At 52.7% G+C, this 19,509-nt stretch overlaps 1 protein-coding gene across 7 annotated transcripts; it reads right to left on the reverse strand.

Moving 5' to 3' along the window:
- Window positions 1–95: 95 nt before the first annotated feature.
- On the reverse strand, window positions 96–9,611 carry ZNF687 (zinc finger protein 687). Of its 7 annotated transcripts, none has more exons than XM_047847801.1 (9): window positions 9,528–9,611; window positions 3,576–5,698; window positions 3,260–3,438; window positions 2,708–2,884; window positions 2,457–2,619; window positions 1,950–2,285; window positions 1,740–1,852; window positions 1,342–1,483; window positions 96–1,196 (listed from the first exon to the last, which is right to left on the reverse strand). In XM_047847801.1, the coding sequence occupies exons 2-9, from the start codon at window positions 5,679–5,681 to the stop codon at window positions 702–704; spliced, it is 3,711 nt and encodes a 1,236-aa protein (XP_047703757.1). In that variant the 5' UTR covers window positions 5,682–5,698; window positions 9,528–9,611; the 3' UTR covers window positions 96–701. The 7 variants fall into 7 exon arrangements, with proteins under 7 accessions (XP_047703757.1, XP_047703760.1, XP_047703754.1 ...); XM_047847804.1 differs by lacking the exon at window positions 9,528–9,611 and adding an exon at window positions 9,404–9,425; XM_047847798.1 differs by lacking the exon at window positions 9,528–9,611 and adding an exon at window positions 8,732–8,863.
- Between the last annotated feature and the right edge of the window lie 9,898 nt (window positions 9,612–19,509).

The following is a 19,509-nucleotide window of genomic DNA, read 5'->3' on the forward strand; positions in this document are numbered from 1 at the left end:
CTCCTTGTCCCTGGGAAGGGCCTCCCCGGTTTTGACTCTCACCAGCTCCCTGTCAAGTCCCCAGTGTCTAGGTCACATAAAAAGAGGAGCCTGAATGGGGATTAAACCATGAGCAGTTTTAATGGTCTGGTTTTCTCCCTCCCATTTCCCCACTGTTAGTATTATTACTACAAGAATAAAGGATTCCTGAGAGCCTGTCCACTCCTCTCCCTTGGGCCCTCCCTTGACAACACTCGTCCCCACCAACCCCCTCTGGATTTCTGGATTAAAAAAAAAAAAAAAAAAAAAGTGAAAGGCACTGCAGGGGTTGGGGGCTCAAGTGCCAGGGAGTCTGAGGGGTGGTACAGGGGCAGGGCCAGGCCCTTGAGGGTGGAGAAGCATCCTGAGGGCCCCAGTGGCCTAGGAAAGTCCCTCCTCCCACCCCCAGACCCACCTCGGGGGTCTGCAGCAGGAGAGTAATTAGTGTTGGGCTCAGAAAGGAGGAATGGAGGGCCCATTCTACTAGGACCCACGGGCCAAACCCAAAGGGGACTGCAAACCACTATAATCCTCAAAAGCCTGTTGTGTTTGGGGGATGGGGGTGAGGAGCTGAACAAAATGTGAATGAGGATGAAATCCCTAGTCCAGGGACCACACAGCAGCAGTGACCCAGGCTCCCGGCAAAAAGGGAGGGGAGAGGGCTGGTCAACTCAGGCCCAGGCCTAGTTGTCCCCACTGCCCCCTTGCCGAGCCCTGATGAACGCCATGCCGTGTGTGCGAAAATGGGTCTTGAGGTTGAGGGGGCTGTCGCAGCTCTTGCCACAGACCTTACAGGTCAGCGGGCCCCCAGAGGCAGGCAAGGGGGACTCTCCACCCTCTGGATCAGACCTCAGTGGAGGAGGGACCTCTTCCCCATCACCCAGGCCCAGGGCACTGGCACCACCCACACCCCGTTTCTTTTTGTGGCTGATGAAACGGTGCCGGCTCAGCGAGCCCGGGGAGGCGAAGCACAAGCCACAGTCGAGGCACTGCTGGGCACCGCCGTCCACCCTCAACCCCACCATAAGGCTCTGCTCCACTGAGCCACCACTCCGGTAACGCAGGGGCCCATGGCCTCCTGAGCTGGGCCCACCCCTGGGGGACTTGGCCGGGGGTGTTGTGCTGTCAGGCTCCTCACTACAAGAGTCAGAGGACTGGCGGCGTTTCCGTCCTGGCCCCTGGAGGAGAGAGTACAGAAACTAGGCCTCCCCATCACCCCGCATGGTCCCGGGCACACCCACCTAGCTTCCCGAGGCCAAGGCCTAGAATCCTGCGGCGTTCCAGCCCCAGGGCCCCGACACAGTGGGCTGGTCCTCTGCCTACCTGGGCTCTGGCACCGGGGCCCCGAGCCAGGGTGCTCCCCCGGCCAGGGGACTGGGACCCGAGTGGCAAGCCATGCCGAACCTGGACGTGTTTCTCCAGGATCAGGCGGCTGCTGAAGGTGCGTTTTCCCTCTGTGCAATACCTAGAGGGGGAGAGTGCGGAGCGTGGGCACCAGGGGAACAGCCCAGAAACCAAGGCCTAGGACTCAAGGTTGGGTGGGGTGGGGCGGGACGGGACGGGGGGGTGGGGGGCTCCCAGAGAGGAGACCTCAACCTTCAGTCCACTCAAGACAAGACTCGGGTTGGCAGGTACTTAGTGGGGGTGGGGGCATGGGGTGGGCGGGTCACTTGCTGGGCAGAACGAGGAGGGGGACGAGGCGGCAAGCAGCCAAGGGTTACCTGCATGGGTAAACTCGCTTGATCCCCTCATGATTGACCCTGACGTGGCGCCTCAGGCTGGGGGCGGAACAGAAGGAGCGCTCACACAGGCGACAGGGAAACTTTTTCACAGACTGAGAGAGCAGAGGGCAGGGCAGCTCAGAGCCAGGCTCCAGGCCACTGCCCCTCCAAGGCCACACAGACCAATGCCCGAGGTGGAGCCCCACTCACCTTGCCATGCTCCTTCTTCATGTGAGCCACATACTCATCTCGCTCGGGGAACCAGGAGTGACAAAGGCCACAGGTCCAGCCTCCAGGGCCCCCGCCCCCACCACCCTTGATGCCTTTGCTCCCTAGCTCCCGCCGGGGCCGTTTGGTTGGGCGAGGGGGTGAGGGGGAGCTGGGTAGTTCTTCCTCTTCCGAGGATGAAGACGACTCCTCAGTGGGGACGGTTGTTCCTCCCCGAGACACAGCCAGCTCCTCGGGCTCAGCCTTGGGGGTCGTTAGGGCACCCGCGGCCCCTTTCCCAGCAGTGTCCTCCCCCTGGCGCCCGGACTGATGGGTGTTCTGAGAGAGGGAGACAAGGGTGCAGCCTTTGCAGGGAAGGGCCTGGCTCAGCCAGTGGCATTTACTCTCACACCCCCACTTCCTGAAGGTCATGTGATCCCAGCCCCAGGTCACCACAGCTGAGCACACCACCCCACCCCCACCCCCACCTCTGTCCCTTAACTTCTATACCTTGAGATGATCCAGCATGGTCCTTTTTTGGGCAAAAAGCAGAGGACAAGACGGGCACTTGAAGACGCTGACACGCTGGGGCAGCAGGTGCTGGTCGAAGTGTGAGGAGAGGAGGGGTTTGTGAGTGAAGACCGTGTCACACATGGCGCACTTGTAGATCATCCTGTGTGGGCGGAGAGGACAGTGCAGACACCCTGGCCAGCAGGGCCCCAAGCCCACTCCGGCCCGCCCCACCCCCTCCCAGGTCTCACTTGGCCTGCTGCGCATGGAAGCTGGGGTGCTGGGTGTACAGGTGGGCGTGGGCGCTGGGTGCAGACTTGAAGGCCATGGGGCAGATGGGGCACTTGTGGAAAACCTCGCAGTGCGACGTCTGGATGTGGGACTTGATGGAGTTCACACCCCCAAACACCACTGCGCAGCTAGGGCACCTGGGGGGCACGGAGCGTGGAGGTAAGGTGGGGCAGCTCCAGCCTGTCCCCCAGCCCTCTCATCCCCGGAGCCGCTGGACTTAGAAGCTCATCAGTGATGGAGCATGAGCAAGGTGGGGACGGGAGGGGTGAATAGACCCTGCTCCTTGAGGGAGGCGTGTGGAGAGTGGTCTGGAGCTTTCTCTGCTCTCCATGGGGGCAGGGCAAAGGCAGACAGATCCCAGGAGGAGGGGTTCAGCAGGGGAGATGGGGCGCTCCCTCAAAGACCGGCTAAAAGGCTGGTACCGGGCCACAAAGTGCCGAGCTGCACAACGGTGGGCTTGGGGGGCAGGGATAGATGGTCTCAAGACAACGGGGCAGGAAGGCAGGAGGCACCTGTATCCCACACGGCGAGACAAATGCAGACAGGCCTCCCGGAGATGGGTCTGGAAATTGGCTTGCAGGAAGTTGCCCCCACACTCAGGGCAGACGTGGGGAGGCCGGTTCTTATGCATACGCTGGTGGGCGCTGAAGCTGCAGCGATTGGGGAGCATCATGGGACAGGTGGGGCACACCTGTCGAGGGGGTGGAAACAAGACAGTGAGCAGTGGCCTGTCCCCTGTGACCTCCCCTAAGCTCCCAACCCCCTCCCAGGTCCTACTCCCCGGGCATCGGGCTCTACCCCAGGGAAGGGCAGTGAAAGGCAACTCACAGTGCTGTTGGCCCCAGGGGCGGGGGGCCCAAGCTGCTGGAAGTGGGCAGCCATGCCCGCCTTGTCCCGGCACTGCTCCTTACACTCCAGGCAGCGAAAACACGTGTAAGCCGAGGTGGCAGGGGCAGCAGGGGGCTCGGAGGAGAGCGGCAGCACAGGGGCCTCGGCAGGAACTGCGGTGATGGCAGCGGTGATGGCCCCGTCCCCCTTGCCCAGGGCAGGCAAGGCTGGAGGTCCGAGGGCAGGAGGGACAGCCAGCAGGGGCGTGATATCCGGCTGCCCCACCATCTGGTCCAGAGCAACGGGCCTCATGACCAGGTGTGAGCACTGCATGACGAGTCCTTTGTCCTTGTGCTCTCGGGCATGCAGCAGCAGGCTGCACTTGTTGAAGAAGACCAGGCGGCGGGCGCAGTGGTTGCAGGTGACCTCGATGCGCATGCTCCGGCGGTCATAGTGCCTCGCCAGGCTCTTCTCCAGTGAGAAGGCATCCCCACACTCAAGGCAGCGGTAGCCGGTTGGAGGCAGGGCCAGCCCGGCCTCGGCCGGAGGACTCAGGTTGGGCCGGTAGGCAGGCAGCAGGTTCTTGCTATTGAGGACCTTGTTGAAGGCCTCCACCAGGCTAGACTGAGTCCGCGAGATCACCGTGCCACCGCCCACCCCGGGCCCGGGGGCCGGCTTGGAGGGCTGCACCATCACCACCGAGGCACCGTTCACCTTCTGCCCCCCAGCCCCCAGCCCCACCCGCCCCTCGGCCTTGGGCAAGGTTTGGGGCACCAGACCTAGCACATTCTTAGCCATCGTCTTAGGGCTGGTGGCAGCACCTCCAGGCAGAACCACGGCCTTGCGGGCCACGCTGGCCGCCATCAGCATGGCCGTACTTGCATTCTGGATGGTGGCCACAGGAAGCACGGTGCCTTTTAGCCGTGTACCGTCACCCAGCTGGACGCTCACCACCTTTGGACCCTCAGGGGTCGGGGGCGCGGGGGATAGCTTCAGGAGGCCAGCCTCAGCTAGGAGGGTCCCTTCGGCCAAGGGGGCAGGGGGTTCGGGATCTGATGGGACCCGGGTTACCGTCCTTGTGATATTCCCGCAGGATGTTTTAATGGTCTTGATCCGCACCTTGAGAGGCCTTGAGGAGCTGGAAGAGGCAGGGGAGTCGTTGCTGTCCTCATCTGCGGCCTCGGCTCCACTAGAGGGACTCTGGGGACTTCTGGGGGAAGACTTGGCCACCGGCCCCTCCTCCTCCTCTTCCTTCAGGGGCTGACAGCGGGGCACTCTGGGGGAGGCAGGAGGGCTCTGATGCCCTGGAGACTGCTTGAAGAAGGGCACCCCTGCAACCTGGGGAGGTGAGGCGCCGGCAGGAATGTCCATGGCCTCAGGGCTAGAGCCAGAGCCTAGCCCGGCTAGGCCCGGAGGATGAATGGGGCTGCAGCTGTCTTGCTTCAAGGTCCCCAGCGGTGGGGGAGAACCAGACGACAGCAAGGCTGGGCCATTCTCCCGGGACAGCTCAAAGGGAGAAGAGAAAGGAGGTGGGGTCATGGCCCCTTCCTGAGGCGGGGAGGGTGCAGCGGGAGGGAGGGGATCAGGGTGCTCCCCTGGCTCAGGCCCAAAATGAGCAAAAAGGTCCAAAGGAGCTTTGCCTTCCATGGCTTTTTCTTTCCAGGTACCCCCACTGGGAGGAGCTGGAGAGTGGGGTGTACCTGGAAGGGATGACTCAGGGCCCCCAAAACCATTCTGCATCAGACGATGTCCCACAGGCCCTTCCTTAGTCACCCCCACAGCCCGGGTCCCGTCCCCTCCTGAACTTCCAGCCGGGGACTCAGGCTGCTCGGGACACACAGTGTTCTTGACAATGACACTGACTGCTGAGATGTCTGGGGGTGGCAGGCCATGATCAGAGGCCTGGGCTGGAATCTCGGGGCCATCCTGGGCAGCTGCTGCTGTTGCCTCTCCAGATTCACCCCCTACGCTGGGTTCTGGCTTCCCTGAGTCTCCGGGCCCCTCATTTTCTTCCGGCCCAGAGTGGATGGCTTCATTCGCATCAATGTCAGGGATGTCAAAGGCAGCAAGGAGGTCGTCGAAATCAGGGGTCTTCATGTCCCCCATGGCAGCGGGTCCCCAACCTGATGAAAACAGAAGAAAGGAGGAGAAACTGAGCCCTCTGGAGGCAGGGACCCCGGCCCTCCTCCCTGGAGAGTTCCAGCTTCACCTGGTCAGGACCTGCGCACAATGTGACCTGGGCACACCTTTACCGCTGCGCAAATCCTAGGGAGCTGGTGGAGGTCTGCCAAACCCTAATACTGAAAGAGAGGTAGTGTGCACATTCCAGGGAAGACACCAAGATCCAGAAAAAGCTGAGGAAAAGGCACTTCTCAGAAACACAGCTGAGAGACAAGGGCAACAGAGACAGACGAGTTCAGTGAACATCTTGGTTAAAACTGCCTCAGCCCCTCCTGGGCCCTGCACAGAACCAATCAATTAATCAATAAAGGAGCAAAATGTACACAATGCTCTGGGGCTAAGGGCTCATTCAAGGCAGCACGGGACCCATTCACAATTTCTTCAGGGATCTTCTGGGGGTCCACAGAGATCTGAAAGGTCAGTGTACAAAGAGACAGTGACTTAGACCAAGATGTAAGAAATGATTCTAGTTCCAGCTTTATCAATGGCCTGCTGTCCAGTGCCTTACTTTTGAAAAGGAGGGCCAAGTAATCCATACATTACAGGGTGAGTCTGAGCAGGATAGGAATCATAACCCTGAGAGTCAGAACCCAGAAGATTTGTTATTACAGCTGGGACAAACAAGGACTAGTCAGGTCAAGGAGGAGATAGGAAGGAATAAGCACTGAAAATCCAGGACTGGGGTCAGAGAGAAGAATCAGGGGTTAAGTCTGGGGACTTGGGGTCATCACTGGCACCTGGAGATCTAGCCTGGTTACCAAGGAGAAGTGGACTGAGGGAAACCACCCAAGAGACCAAGATGGAAAGAATAAGACACAGGAACAGAAAGAGACAAAGAGACAGAGGGGAAAACCGTGACGGCACCCTGGTCACAAGGGCCCCAGCCTAGGCCTCTCCTGTCACAAACACCTGCTGCTAGCTCACCTACCTTCCCCAGAGTGCCTCTGCCCTCCCGTGGCCCTCCCTGGGCCAGCCCCTCCTCCCTTCCACTCTCCCTGGATCCTGCTCTCTCAGGGCCAAAACTCCAGGGTAACTTACCCAGCACAGCTGCCACAAAGGGGAAAAGCCAGTCCCCCTCACTCCTGTCACTTCTGCTCCGAGCTCCGAACTCATACTCCTCCCCTTTTCATTTTCCCTTGGCAACACCAGTCCAGGAAGTCTCGCCCAACCCCAACCTGGCCCAGTGTACGCGCCCGCACGTGCACGCGTGCACACACACGCACGCGCACGCACACACACACACACATACACACACACATCCCACAAGACTCATGTGGCACTAAACCAACAAGAAGGATAGCCTAGGGCTTGTGGGGAACCCGGGTCTGTTCCTCACCAGTTTCTCCCCAAAAGTTTCCATTTCTAAGAGGAAGAAACTGAAGAAGTCTCTGTCCTTACACATTCTCTGCCCAGGATGCAAGCCACTTCCCAGGGCCAATTCTCTCACCTCCTGCCAGCCTTTAGACCGAAACTGGAGACAGTCCCAGCAGGTGGCAGCTGGCAATGCTGGGAGGAAGGTAGGGTAGAGGAAGAGGGTACCAACTAGAGAAAGAAAGGGAAGTTTCCCCTCATCACCCCCTACTTAATTCTGCAGTTTCTGGGTTTAAACACAGCCCTCCATCCCTTGCCTCTGCCCTGATGGAGAGCCAGGGCCCTCCTCTGCCTGGCTGTCTCCCCAACAGGAGAAACCCGAGCTACCTTCCACCCTGGCCACCAGAAAAGCGGGTTGGTGAAGCACAGATCACTGGGGACTACAAGGAAACATATGCCCACTCACCCTCCCCAAGCAACTCCCCCTTTGGCGTCCAAGTGACTTAGAGGTCATGCGATAGCCAGGAGCGGACAGTCCAGCAAGCAGCAGGAGCTCAAGGCCAAAGAGGCTCCCCCCCACCCCACGGCTGAGGCCTTTTCTGCGGCCGTTGTGCCCGAACTCTTGGGCTCCGGCCCTCCCCCCACCCCTTTCCTTCTGTTCTTCCCCAAACACCAAAGGAAGGGGCTGAACAGGAAGAGGGTGAACTGGCCTGGGTCGGGAGGGGGCTCCACTGCCCTTTCCCCTGGCCCGGGGCCTGCAGCGCAGAGGAGGGCGAGGGGCCGGCGGCCGGGGGCGATTAGGCTGCCGCCAAGCTGGGCAGCGGGTGGAATTAAGTCCCTGCCATCTGCCGAGGGCCGGCGCGGGGAGATGTCCGGGGTTTCGAGGAGGGGGCGGGGTGTACAGAGAAAAAGCCGCTGGGGAAACTGAGGCGCACCGCGCTTCTCTCGCTCCCACCGGCGTGCGGAGGGAAGGACGGGCGCCGGCCAGGCCAGGCCCCACGGGATCTGCCGCGCAGCACCTCCCGGCCCAGGACTTCACAGGAGTAGGGAAGGCGCGTGGAAAGAGAGGAGTGGGGAGGAGACGGTCTTTGCGTGACTCGCAGCTCTCCGACCGGGGTCCGTCCCAACTCCGACCTCCTCCCCTCGTCCCGGCGCAGCACAGCCTCCTCCTCCCGCAGACTCCCGAGGATCCCTCGAGACGCGAGTGAGCCGAAGGCGCGCAGCGGACCGGGGCGCGAGCCTGAGTCCCGCCCGGGCCCGGACGCTGACCCGCACCCAGTCGGGGTGCAGGCTCCGCTCCGGCCAGGCCCAGCTCCCCCGCCCCCGCCCCCGCCCCCGGACACGGACACCATTTTAGGTCGCGACATCCCGCAGCCTCCAGTCACCGGGCCGCGCTTCGGACGCCTCTTGGGCTCGGGGCGCCTAGACTTGGGGACCCTGACCCTCCCTCCACGTTTACCCGGCAGGGGGCTGTGCTTTCAACAGGCTGGGAGTTTCGCCCATCCGCCTCAAGGGATGGAGGCGCCGGCGGGGCCTTCCTAGAAGCCGCCCCAGGGGGGCGGCGCGGAGAAGGGGGTAGTTGACCAAGTGGGGGAGGGGCGGGGGTATTTACCCGCCCCCCCGGGGGCGGGGCCAAGGGCGGGTATTACCCCAGGTATGCTTACTTGTTCCGCTCCTAGTGCGGGCCGAGACCCGGCGGTCTCTCGCCTGCTCCCACCGCCACCGCCACCGCCGCCGCCCTCCCCGCGGCCGCCGCTACTTCCTGCTTCTCTCCCGTTCAGCCTCCCCCTCCTTCAGCTCCCTCCGCGTTCCAGGTCTGGGCTGCCCGCTTCCGCACTCGCCATTGGCCCACGCTCCCGTCGTTCAGCACTGCGCCCCTCCCGGCCCCGCACTGGGTTGGCCTTAAGTACTGCCGCTCGGAACTAGCCCCTCACAGTCCTCCCAGCCTCATTGGGCAAGGAACCTAGTCCTTCTGAAGATGCCTCTCCCCATTGGCTGCGCCGGGCCCACCTGCCCCATCTGGGCATCTCAAAAATGACTGGCTTCCGCTACAGTCGCTTAGAAAGAAGCCAATCTGATCCCCTGCTTTCCCTCTAGAGGCGGTGACTATCCCAGGTGCGTCTCCGCCCCCTCACTCCTTATTGGCCACAATCCTTGAAGCCTGCAGTTCACTTATGCAAATTAAAAGAACTCTCAGCTTCTATTTGGTGGGCACTTTGAGGAGCGCCTCGTTGACTCCTAACGAAGCCCGGATGCGTAGATCCGCTTGCATTGTCTTCTCAAGCTAAACCCCAATGTCAGTCAGGCCGTGCAGAAGTCACAAAATGGGACGTTACCCAAAACATTACGTCATCTGGTTGACCAGTTCCTTGCAGTCTTCCTACTGTCTAAATCGTCATATAACCTGCACGGATGGGGTTCTCGCGCGGGCCAGCTCCTGGGCAATGGCGTTACCCCTACCTTCTCCCTCTGCAGGAGCGCTTGCAGTGGGGGCGGGATTAGTTATGAGTGTGGAAGGAACCGGCACCAGGAGCCCGGGACGGCTTTGCAGACCGGAAGTGGAGGAGAGGTGACGTTAGAGTGCTGGCGTGGCCTGAGCCATGTCGAAAGGGATCTTAAAGCGGCATGCTGGTAGGCTTCCTGAGCACGGGGACTGGATGGGACCGACCCTCGCTTCCATTTCCCATTTTAGGGCTCTCCTTTTCCCCGCCCCCAGCACGGGGTGGAGGTGGAATCGAAGCCGGTTTTCCCGCGCTTTGTTGCCACGCCCCCTGGAGGCGGGAGAAGGGGTGGGGATCCTCCGTAAATGAGTTGCTTTGATATTCATAATACAGATGCTAGCACTGGCTGCCACCTCGCTCGCGGGCTGGCCTGTCCGCGAACCTCCACAGCCGGTCGCGTACGCAGCAGCTCAGCACCGGGACGCGATTACTAAAAGCGGTTCTGTTATCCTGCACAGGAATCACTGGACCTCTGGACCTAGGACTCTCCTACGCGCCCCGAGACTTTACACGGGTAATAGCGACTGTATTGAGATGTCAATCAGAGTCTCTGAGTGGAAATCTTCGGGCCACCACCATGGAAATCTATGGTTCCATCGGGCAAGGCGCTCGACCTCCCTGCACCGATTTTTCTCATGGATAAAATAGGGACTATAATACCCACCGACATGATTGTTTTTGTGAGGATTACACCCGTTCAGAACCTAAAAGTGCTTTGTAAAGTGATGGGCAAATGGAATCAGTGCTCCCCAGTCGGCCGCCTTCTTTGTGGAGGTTTGCCTGCAGTTAGTTACCCCGGCTCACAGTGTTCTTCCATGTCTGAACCACTAGCTAGAGTAGCTTCCTGGATGTGGCCAGACTGCATTCCATTCCCACCTCCTTCCCTGCGTCTTCCTGCATGGAATAATAATTACCACTGATGCACACGTACTATGTGTGGGACCTATTATAAGCACTTTATATGTATTAACTTATATAATCCTTGCCACAACAGCGTGAGGGAAGTACTATTATTATCTCCATTTTACAGGGGAAGAAATTGCGGCACAGACAGGTTAGATTAGGTACCTTAACCAAGGTCAAAGGCAGTGGAGTTGAAAGTCCTAAAGGTCTGGAAAGCTGAACACTTTCACAGATTCCTTTGTCAGGAGGACTGTGAATAGAAGTTTGTTCTTCAATTAGATGCACTATTCACTCAATTAAGAAATACTCTAATTCAGGGGCACCTGGGTGGCTCAGTCAGTTGAGTGTCAGACTTTGGCTCAGGTCATGATCTCCTGGTGGGTGGGTTTGAGCCCTTCGCGTTGGGCTCTGTGCTGACAGCTCAGAGCCTGTGAGCCCAGAGCCTGGTTCGGATTCTGTGTCTCCCTCTCTCTCTGCCCCACCCCTGCTTGCTCTCTGTCTCTGTCTCTCAAAAATGAATAGATTAAAAAAATTTTTTTTATAAAAAAATATGTTATTATTATTTTTTTTAATTAATGTTTATTTTTGAGAGAGAGTGCCCAGCTGGGGAGGGGCAGAGAGAGAGAGAGAGAAGGAGATACAAAATCCAAAACAGGCTCCAGGCTCCAAGCTGTCAGCACAGAGCTGGATGTGGGGCTCAAACCCATGAACCGTGAGATCATGACCTGAGCTGATGTTGCACCTAACCAACTGAGCTATCCAGGCGCCCCAGAAATATTTTAATTCAACCAATACCTGAGCACCATCTAGGAGTAAAATAATGTAGACACTGAGGATACAGCAGTGAACAAAGCAGACAAGAATTGCTGGCCTTATGAAACATACTGAGAAGACAAACAATAAATATGGTAAATAAGATAAATAGAAGCATGTTCGAATCTAACTGCCGGGAGAAAAATTAAGCAAGGCTATTAAGCCATAAAAAGAAATGCGAGGAGCTTAACTGCATATTGCTAAGTGAAAGAAGCCAACTGGAAAGTCTATATACTGTATGATTCCAACTATATGACATTCTGAAAAAGGCAAAACTGTGGAAGCAGTAAAAAGATCAGTGGTTGCCAAGTGTTCAGATACAGGGAGGAATGAACTGGTGGAACACAGTGGATTTTTAGGCAGTGAAACTATTCTCTGTGATACTGTCATAGTAGATACATGACATCATACATTTGTCAGAAACCCTATTGTAAACTATGGACTTTAGTTAATAATAATGTATCAATATTAGTTCATTAATTGTAACAAATGTACCACACTAACACAAGATGTTAATTAGAGGAAAAACTAGGGGGAAGGAAGTATATGGTAACTCTAATTTCTGCTCAATTTTTCTATAAACCTAAAACTGCTCTAAGAAATACTCTATTAATCTTTTTTTAATGTAAAAAATAAAGCAGGAGGGGGGTACCTGGGTGGCTCAGTCAGCTAAGCATCTGACTCTTGATCTCAGCTCATCTTGATTTCAGGGTCGTGAGTTCAAGCCCCACATTGGACTCTGCACTGTGTGTGAAGCCTACTTAAAAAATAATAAATAAATAAATAAATAAAGCATGGAAGGAGTACAGGAAGTGTGGGAGGATTGTGATGGCCTTTCTGAGAAGGCGGCATTCAAGTAAAGGCAGAAAATTGGTGACTGAGCCATGCAGCTATCTGCATTGCTATCTGTGAGAACATTCCAGAAAGAGGGAACAAATACAAGGTCTTGAGATGGGAGCATGTTTCAGAGGGATAAGGGGTGAGATGAGTGGGTCAGGCCACCAGATGCTTTCGGAAGGACTTTGGTGTTTTCTCAGAATGGGATGGGAAGGAAACATGATGTAGTGGCCTGACTTAACTTTTAAAAGGGTTGAATGTGCAGGGAAGTGCAAATCAAAACCACAATATGATATCACCTTATGCTTGTCAGAATGACTAAAATAAAAAACAAGAAATGGCAAGTGTTCGCACAGATGTGGAGAAATGGGAACCTTCATGCACTGTTGGTGGGAATGCAAACTGGTGCAGCCGCTGTGGAAGACAGTATGCAGGTTCCTCAAAAAATTAGAACTACCCTATGGTCCAGTAATTGCACCACTGGGTATTTACTCAAAGAATACAAAAACACTAATTCAAAGGAATACACATGCCCCAATGTTTATTGCAACATTATTTACAATAACCAAACAGGAAGCAACCTAAATATCCATTGATACATGAATGGGTAAAGAAGATGTGTGTGTGTGTGTGTGTGTGTGTATACACACAATGGAATATTACTCAGCCATAAAAAAGAATGAAATCTTGCCATTTGCAACAACATGGATGGAACTAGAAAGTATGCTAACTGGGATAAGTCAGTCAGAGAAAGACAAATACCATATGATTTTACTCGTGTAGAATTTAGGAAACAAAACAAGAAAAAAAAAAAGAGAGAGAAGCCAAAAAACAGACTCTTAACTATAGAGAACAAACTGATGGTTACCAGGGGTGTCTGGGGGTCTCAGTCAGTTAAGCGTCCAACTCTTGGTCTCGGCTCAGGTCATGATCACACTGTTCATAAGATTGAACCACACATGGCTGGCTCAGTCAGTGGAGGCCACAACTCTTAATCTTGGGGCTGTAAATTCAAGCCCCACAATGGGTGTACAGATTACTTAAAAATAAAATCGGGGGGGGGGGGAAGGCGGGGGGGAGAACCAGGAGAATATTGTATCCTTAAAGTCACCAAAAAAAAAAAAAGCGTTTCAAGGAGGAGGAGAAAAGAATGATCAACTGTCAGATGCCACTGAGAGATCAAATAAAATGAAGCCTGAGAACTGACCAATGGAATGGGTTAAGCAAAATTGAGGTTATGGGTGAGCACGATAAGGACAGATTAGATGGATTAGTGGCAACAAGAGCTTGCACATAGTGGTTTCAAAAGAATGATAAGGGGGTAGGGGAGACAGTGACTGTGGACAGTCCTTTCCAAGGAGGAAGGGAGAGGAAAGGGGTGATAACTGGAGGGGAAACAGAGGTGAGGAAAGGACTACTTCAAGATGAAGGAATTTCACTATGTTAGTACACTGAGGGGAAAGATCCTGGAGAGAGGAAAATCTGAGTTTGCAGCAGAGATAGAAAAAAGTTCTGGAGCCAAATGGTTAAAAAGATGAGGGGCGCAGTCTAGTTCCCGAGTGGAGGGACATGTAGAGTTCACGCATAAGGACAGGAGGGAAGGCAGAGCGAGTGGGCTTGGCAAGGAAGCTGTAAAAATCTCTCCAGTTTCTTTTGTTGCTGCTTCACTGTAAGAAGCAAAATCGTCCCTGAAATTGAGAATGGTGGAGGAGCTGGAGGTTTGAGGAGAGGGTGGGTAAGCTATAGGCATTCAGGAGCCAATCAAGGGGCTGAGAGGCCAGAGGGTTGGAAAGCTCATTGACAAGAATACTGAAATTAAGAATTAAGATAGCTGTAGTGTGGGAAAGAGGGAAGGGAGCTGGGGCGCAGATGGCTGCAACCGAGAGAGGTGGTGGTAGTTTAATCACAAGGTACTACTACGTGTGTGTGTGTGTGTGTGTGTGTGTGTGTACGTTACTAGCTCCCTCTTAGCCCTTCCCAGGGAATAATTATTACTATCTGCTTCTATCACCATCGATTCATTCCATGTGTTCTTGAACTTCATATAAAATGAAATCATAGAGGGGCGCCTGGGTGGCTCAGTCGGTTAAGCGACTGACTTTGGTTCAGGTCATGCTCTCATAGTTTGTGAGTTGAAGCCCCTGCATCAGACTCTGGGCTGACAGCTCAGAGCCTGAAGCCTGCTTCAGATTCTGTGTCTCTGTCTCTCTCTGCCCCTCCCCTGCTCACAATCTCTCCGTATCTGTCTCTGTATGTTTAAATAAACATTAAAAATTGCTTAAAAAAATAAATAAACTGAACAATTGACTGGCATTAGTATAACCATGATGTTATATAACCACCACATCTAACTCCAGCCATTTTCATCTCCCCAGAAGAGAACCCTGTATGCATTAATTGTTCCATTCCCCATCCCCCAAGCAATCTGTGTTGTTTCTGTGAATTTACCTATCTGGTTATTTAATATAAAGGGAATCATACAAGATATGACCTTTTATACCTGGCTTCTTTCACTTAGAATGTTTTCAAAATTCATCCAAGAAGTTCTTAATTTTAATAAAGTCTAATTGATCAACCTTTTATTTACAGTGAGTGTTTTTGTGTCCTGGTTAAGGTCAAGAAGTTTTTGTGTTTTTTTTTCTAGAAGCTTTATTTGTTTTACTTTTCACATTTAGGTTCAATGATCTATTGTGAATGGATGTATATGGTGTGAGGTTAGGGATCATAGTTCCCCCCGCCCCATATGGATATTCACCATTTATTGAAAAGACCATCCATGGGGCACCTGGGTGGTTCAGTGGATTAAGCGTCCATCTTTTGATTCTGCTCAGGTCATGATTCCTGGGTCATGGGTTAGAGCCCCATGTTGGTCTCTGTGCTGAGTGTGGAGACTGCTTAAGATTCTCTCTCTCCCTGGGGCGCCTGGGTGGTGCAGTCGGTTAAGCGTCCGATTTCAGCCAGGTCACGATCTCGTGGTCCGTGGGTTCGAGCCCTGCGTCAGGCTCTGGGCTGATGGCTCAGAGCCTGGAGCCTGTTTCCGATTCTGTGTCTCCCTCTCTCTCTGCCTCTCCTCCATTCATGCTCTGTCTCTCTCTGTCCCAAAAATAAATAAACGTTGGAAAAAAAAAAAAAAGATTCTCTCTCTCCCTTCCCTCTCTTGCCTTCTCCCCTTCTCCCAAGCATGTGTGTGCATGTGCGTGGGTGCTCTCTCTTTAAAAAAAATAAAAAGAAGAAAGAAAAGAAGAAAAGACCATCCTCTCCTCCCACCAAATTGCAATGTAGTAGCATTGTGTTCTTGAAATGAATAGTTCCAGTAGTAACCAGTAACTTCCTGATATCCTCCCAACTTCCTAATCATGACAAAGATAGCAGTTTCCCTGGCAGACTGGTTCCGCCATTTTCTGAGAATCATTCCTGGAAACCCAGACTAGAGCCTGCCCCTGTAACCTTTCCGAGTACTTTGCAAACACCTGATTCAATACATTGAATTTCTTTCTTAAGATTGGATTTTGATTTTTGCACTGAACACTGACCAATCGAGCCCTCACACTTACGTGTGCTACTCATCAGGCTTGTCCCCAGTGTTGTTGGTGCATATATTGTTGCCTGGAGCTTAAATTTGTCTAATTTTCCCAGCAGCTGCCTTGTTACCAGGTAGGTGGAACTATGGTGACAAAGAAGGGAAAAGCCTTCTTGTGGTTTATTTTAGACTGTTGCTCCCAAGGGAAAAGTGAGCCACTGAAGTGGCCATGAGTGTGCAGAGTGTAGCCCAAGTCTTCTCAGTCTCATCCTACACACCACAGTACTCACCCAGGTAGACTCAGCCTTCAGACACTAGAAGTCCTCACACTCCCTGACGCCAACACACCCTCTTCAATCCACATCCTCCCCCTACGTACCTCATCCACAAGCATCAGCACCTTGGCCCCATGGCTCTGTGTGTGTGTCACTCATTCCAATCTCCCACCTGAGTTCTGGAGTGCCGCTCAGAAATGCCACAGACCCCACTCCCGAGACCCCACGATAAGAACCAAATTCACCTCTTTCTACCAAATGTCTCATCCCTGGTTTTACATTTTAGGGAAAGTTAACACTACTAACCCACACACGGAAATCTGGGAGGCATCTTTTACTCATCCCTCTTCCTTATCTATCACCCATGATGACCAAGCCCTGCCAATTCTACCTCCTTAATATTCTCATACCCACCTCTCAGGCCCATAATCACAACCCTTGTTCCAGCCAGCATCATGCTCAACCTGGTTGTTTGCAACAGATTCCTTATCCTTGCCCTAGCCTAACTGAGGATTTTCTTCTATAAAACAAAGCTAATCATATTCAGAAGCTTAAAACCCTTCATCCTCTCCACATGCCTGCACATTGGAGGGTGCACATGTGAGGGTGAAGTAAAGACATTTTTACACCAACAGAAACAGAGAATTGAAAACCAGCATATCTCCACCACAAGAACTCTCATGGGATTGGCAGCTCTTTTTTGCTCATGGGTCTTGTCCCTCTGCTTTAATAAAATCACCTAAAGAAGAAGAAGAAGAAAAAGAAGAAGAAAAAGAAGAAGAAGAAAGACATTACAGGATTGCCTTCTGGGATAATACAAACTATCTCATAAAGAAGGTCTATGAAGCAAAAATCAGTGAGAAAAAATAAACTTGTGGGTTAAGCTAATGACTATATCTGACTTATGTGGTTTAAAAGCAGGACAGACTTCTGGGTGTAGAGGATATGTTATATATACTCATTTGTTTTTGCTCCTTCCTGAAATCTACTGCAATGATAATAAAGGAATTTAAAAAAATTTTTTTTAATTTTTTTTTCAACGTTTATTTATTTTTGGGACAGAGAGAGACAGAGCATGAACGGGGGAGGGGCAGAGAGAGAGGAAGACACAGAATCGGAAACAGGCTCCAGGCTCTGAGCCATCAGCCCAGAGCCCGACGCGGGGCTCGAACTCACGGACCGCGAGATCGTGACCTGGCTGAAGTCGGACGCTTAACCGACTGCGCCACCCAGGCGCCCCTAAAAAAAAATTTTTTTTAATGTTATTTACTTTTGAGAGAGAAAGAGAGAGAGAGAGCGGGGGAAGGGCAGAGAGCGAGGGAGACACAGAATCTGAAGCAGGATCCAGGCTCCGAGCTGTCACACAAAGCCCGACGCGGGGCTCGAATCCACAAGCCACGAGATCATGACCTGAGCCAAAGTCAGCCGCCCAACTGACTGAGCCACCCAGGCCCCCCAATAATAAAAGAATATTTAAGAACACATAAGCTCACAAAGACAAAGAGAATGGAAAGTGAAATTCTGGGAGCTAGAAAGCAGATTGATATACGTAACTGCACAGACCAAAGAAAACTGAATTCTACGTCAGAGGCCAAAGCTGCAAGACAAGTTGGTTAGATTGCAGGTACCGAATCCCATGATTACCAGGAATCAGCAACACCAGGTATTTCTGAAGGGGATGCTAAAGGAGGGGTGGAAAATAGGAAAACTATTTGAAACTCTAAGGAGGGTTGTATCCGAGGTCCCCTGCTCCATTCCATGCTCTTCTGTGACTGTCCCTCCTCCACCATGGCAGAAAGGTGGAGTTTAATGCTCCAGAGAGGGCAGGAATATCATCCTAAAAAAAAAAAAGGAGGACCAAAAGAACATTTACATCCTGAATTCTGAGAACCCCAGCCCTTTCCCCAAACTCAGTACCCAGAATGCTAGCAATCAGAACCATACTTTCCAAGTAGGAGACTGGAATATGCTTGCTTGGAAGGATCTGATCTAAAGATCTTGACATCAGGGATTCCCCCAGGAAAAGGCCTGGCCAGATCATGCTAGAAAGAACCTTACAGCTAACAGCTCCCCACCAAGGCTCAAAAATATCATCTCCCACACACCCCGAGACAGTAAAACTTAGAGGAGGTAAAACCTGCCCTGCCATTCATGAGGCTGAGATAAGAGACACAGAGAGCCCCTGAGGTGAACAAGAAACACTATTTCTCCCAAGGTACATAGCAATAAAGTTCGTAAAACTCCCTTTCTGTGACTATTGCTTTCTCACACACTGAGAAACTCTGTTCTCTAAACTCATAGGCTAAAGAAACACTGCTGTTTGAAAGCATATCAGTGAGAGTGAATCATTCTTTCTTTGCCTGAAGGATTCAAGTCACCTTGAGACAGAGAAGCAGTTTTGATTTACAGCCCAGGTGCAGAGCCTCAGATAAGGGGTTTCTGGACAAGTATTCCACATCAATGTTTACTTCACAGTCCAGCCCTGATATTGACCTCTTTACACGGATCCCTATTTACCTTGAGCCTATTAGAACACTGTTTCTTTCAAATTTCACCCAAGCCTGGGGTGCCGGGGTGGCTCAGTCAGTTAAGTGTCCGACTTCAGCTCAGGTCATGATCTCCAGGTTTGTGGGTTCGAGCCCCGCATTGAGCTCTGTGCTGACAGCTTGGAGCCTGGAACCTGCTTCGGATTCTGTGTCTCCCTATATCTGCTCCTCCCTTGCTCACGCTCTGTCTCTGTCTCTCTCTCAAAAATAAATAAATGTTTAAAAAAATTTATTTCACCTAAGCCTTATCCTTGCCATAAGTCCTGTCGTACATGGATCTCTTCCTCTGGGGAGGTACCTGACAGTTCCTCTGGTCTGTGGTCTCCCTCACTGCACCACAGGCCGATCTGCCCATGTTGGCTGTTGGGTTGGTTGGGCTAGGACAACTCTTTCAAAGAAAACTAGAGGCTTTGGCTCAAAGCAAAAAGTAAACCAAAAATGAAGTCCAGTGTCATATGAGAAATGGGATCCGACACAGGCAAGAAGTAAGGAGAATCGCAGGGTGAGAGTGAAGGGAAGTCACGGGGCGGGTGGGGAGAGAGCAAAGAAGTCAGAGAGGATCAGGCCAGGAGCCTCCAGGAAAGACTTCAGGGGGAAGGTGAGATTGATTGGGTGCTTTCAGAGGAAATGCAGACAGTTGGAGAAGAGTTTGGGGTCAGTCAGCAACAAGAAGAAGAAAGGCACTTCAAGGAAGGAAAAGTATCATAGGGACACATCTATGAATAGCGTTTACATAGTCAAAATAATGTAAATTCTGAATAGTCCTTTAACCAAAGTTGTTATATAATTATATGGAGGAAGTGGGGAGGGATGGTGAGAAAATGGAACAGGTGAGTCTTCCTCTTCCAGTTTAGAAATCCATGCATAATATTATAAAGTAAAAAATCAAGTATTCACAATGTAAGATGCTATTCAGAGATGCGGAGATAATTGATAAACTTTGAGGTACAATATTTGAAAGTGGTTGCTTCTAGGTAGGGGAAAATGGGGAGAGTGGGCTGGGATGTGTTGTTTATGACAAGTATTGTAACTGTTTAACTCCAAATT

This window comes from Prionailurus viverrinus, unplaced genomic scaffold (genome assembly GCF_022837055.1).
Source record: "Prionailurus viverrinus isolate Anna unplaced genomic scaffold, UM_Priviv_1.0 scaffold_50, whole genome shotgun sequence".
Lineage (NCBI taxonomy): Eukaryota > Metazoa > Chordata > Mammalia > Carnivora > Felidae > Prionailurus > Prionailurus viverrinus.

Excerpts from the sequence above, each read along its gene's own strand:
- ZNF687 (XM_047847801.1), bottom strand. The coding sequence starts at position 5,681 with ATGGGGGACATGAAGACCCCTGATTTCGACGACCTCCTTGCTGCCTTT. Across the intron at positions 1,484-1,739 it reads AAGCGAGTTTACCCATGCAG|GTATTGCACAGAGGGAAAAC; the intron begins GTAACCCTTGGC and ends CTCCCCCTCTAG. Across the intron at positions 1,197-1,341 it reads GCCCCGGTGCCAGAGCCCAG|GGGCCAGGACGGAAACGCCG; the intron begins GTAGGCAGAGGA and ends TCTCTCCTCCAG.